This window comes from Drosophila persimilis, unplaced genomic scaffold (assembly GCF_003286085.1).
Source record: "Drosophila persimilis strain 14011-0111.01,24,50 unplaced genomic scaffold, DperRS2 tig00001116-arrow-arrow-pilon, whole genome shotgun sequence".
In the NCBI taxonomy this organism is placed as follows: Eukaryota; Metazoa; Arthropoda; class Insecta; order Diptera; family Drosophilidae; genus Drosophila; species Drosophila persimilis.
In genome coordinates this window covers 154,903-156,681 of record NW_020825422.1, presented here as the reverse complement: position 1 = coordinate 156,681, position 1,779 = coordinate 154,903, and the positions used below count along the sequence as shown (strand labels likewise).

Here is a 1,779-nt window from a genome sequence, read left to right as displayed (position 1 = left end):
TCAATAATGCAAAAACATCCACAAACGGAGCTGGATCCGGGTCATGGCAAATAGCCGGTACAGGGCCTGAGGTCCCGCCAAGGGAAGCTCCTGGCGCTTTGCGCACTTGCCGGTTGAATCGAAAATATGGCGGTAGATACGCGGGCGTATGTCGTGCAGCTGCTTGGCGCTGCAGACACTCTGCGGCATCTGGATCAAATGGTCAACCATGAGGGACACTCGTGGGGTAGTCGAAAGCAATAGCTGGCCGCTGACGGTGATTTTTTCCCCAGCTCTTTTCAGACGTAGACGCAGCACCCAATCCTCCTCAAAGGCACGAATCGTCTGTGGGGATCGGGATAAGAGATCATCAGAGGTATGCTGCAGACGAGTTCTGGTTCTCCAAAACCTTACCTCAGACTCGAGGGTCCGTGGGTGTAAACCCTCTGAGCGGTGTATCCACTTCATTCTCAAGGTGAAAAATTCCACCCGGCTAGCACTCAGCACCCGATGGAGCTGCAACACGGGCTTTTGGGCCTCAAGCTCCCTGTCTTCGACATGCAGCAGAATATCTAGGATCTCCTTTCCCTGCTTCTGGGGAAACCCACAGTCGGAATCATGTGAGACGCTGTCCTTGTAGGAGCCCTTCCAAGAACAGCCCACGCAGTGGTACTTCCAGCAAACCACACGCCCCTCACAAACGAACTCCAAGTGTCTGGAGAGATCTTTCCTATCTGAGAACTGGTCATTGCAGCTGGGGCAGCTGATGGGTAGCTCCCAGAGCGTCTGGCGCACCACCAGATTCTGCTCCTGATCGTAGTTTCTAATGAGCGATCGACAACTGGGGCAGCAGGCACGCGTTGTGGAACCTCGCGGCACACAACGCACACCAGTATGTTATGCAGTCGCTCACGAAGATCGGAGACGCCACCACCCGAGGACCCGCCGACCTCACCCTCACTGCTGTCCATAGTAGTCGAAATCTCATTCAAAGTACTTTCATCTTTACTTGCAACATCTGACAATCGCTGCCTCTTGGCGGCTGGGGGCTGCTCGTTGTTGTTGTCATTGGGGTTGGCATTCGACATTCTGAAGGGTATTTCGGCCAGCAGCCTCGGCCTGGCTTTACAGTATGTGTGCGTGCTTTATTCAACAATTCTGATTGCCTGTGTGTGGGCGGAAGGGGGTGTGGCGAAATTTTGACGCAAAACGGTCAAGGTCCGATATCACAGGAGTGTGGATACCAAATTTGTTTGCTCTAGCTCTTAAGGGTTTTGAGATCCTTGAACTCATATTTTGCAATTGGCAAAACCGACCATGAAACCTGTGTGTTAGAGTGAGACAGAGCGAGAAAGAGTGAAATTGTTTTCGTGATTCTGGCTGTAATAATTATACAATCTGGTTCAGATTTTGCACTCTAGAAGATATAGTCATCTTCTACGATTTTGCGTTTTTAGTTTTCTCGTATCGTCGAAATTGTGGATGCCACAGATTTTCACCCTTTGGGGGGGCGGAAGTGGGCGGGGCAATGTTTTGAAATACTTTTGGAGCAGTGACATATCACAGAAGTCTGGATCCAAAACATCGTTGCTCTAGCTCTTATAGTCTTTGAGCATTAGGCGCTGAAGGGGACGGAAAGACGGACAGACGGACAGACGGACGGACGGACAGACAGACAGGGCTCAATCGACTCGGCTATTGATGCTGATCAAGAATATATATACTTTATAGGGTCGGAAACGATTCCTTCTGGACGTTACACACATCCACTTTTACCACAAATCTAATATACCCCAATAC

General features: G+C 50.4%; 1 protein-coding gene across 1 annotated transcript; it reads right to left on the bottom strand.

The window, feature by feature from the left end:
• Positions 1–1,067, bottom strand: LOC113566860 (cysteine and histidine-rich protein 1 homolog). Its single transcript, XM_026994022.1, has 3 exons — positions 868–1,067; positions 394–802; positions 1–324 (listed from the first exon to the last, which is right to left on the bottom strand). The coding sequence occupies exons 1-3, from the start codon at positions 1,065–1,067 to the stop codon at positions 1–3; spliced, it is 933 nt and encodes a 310-aa protein (XP_026849823.1).
• Positions 1,068–1,779: the final 712 nt, after the last annotated feature.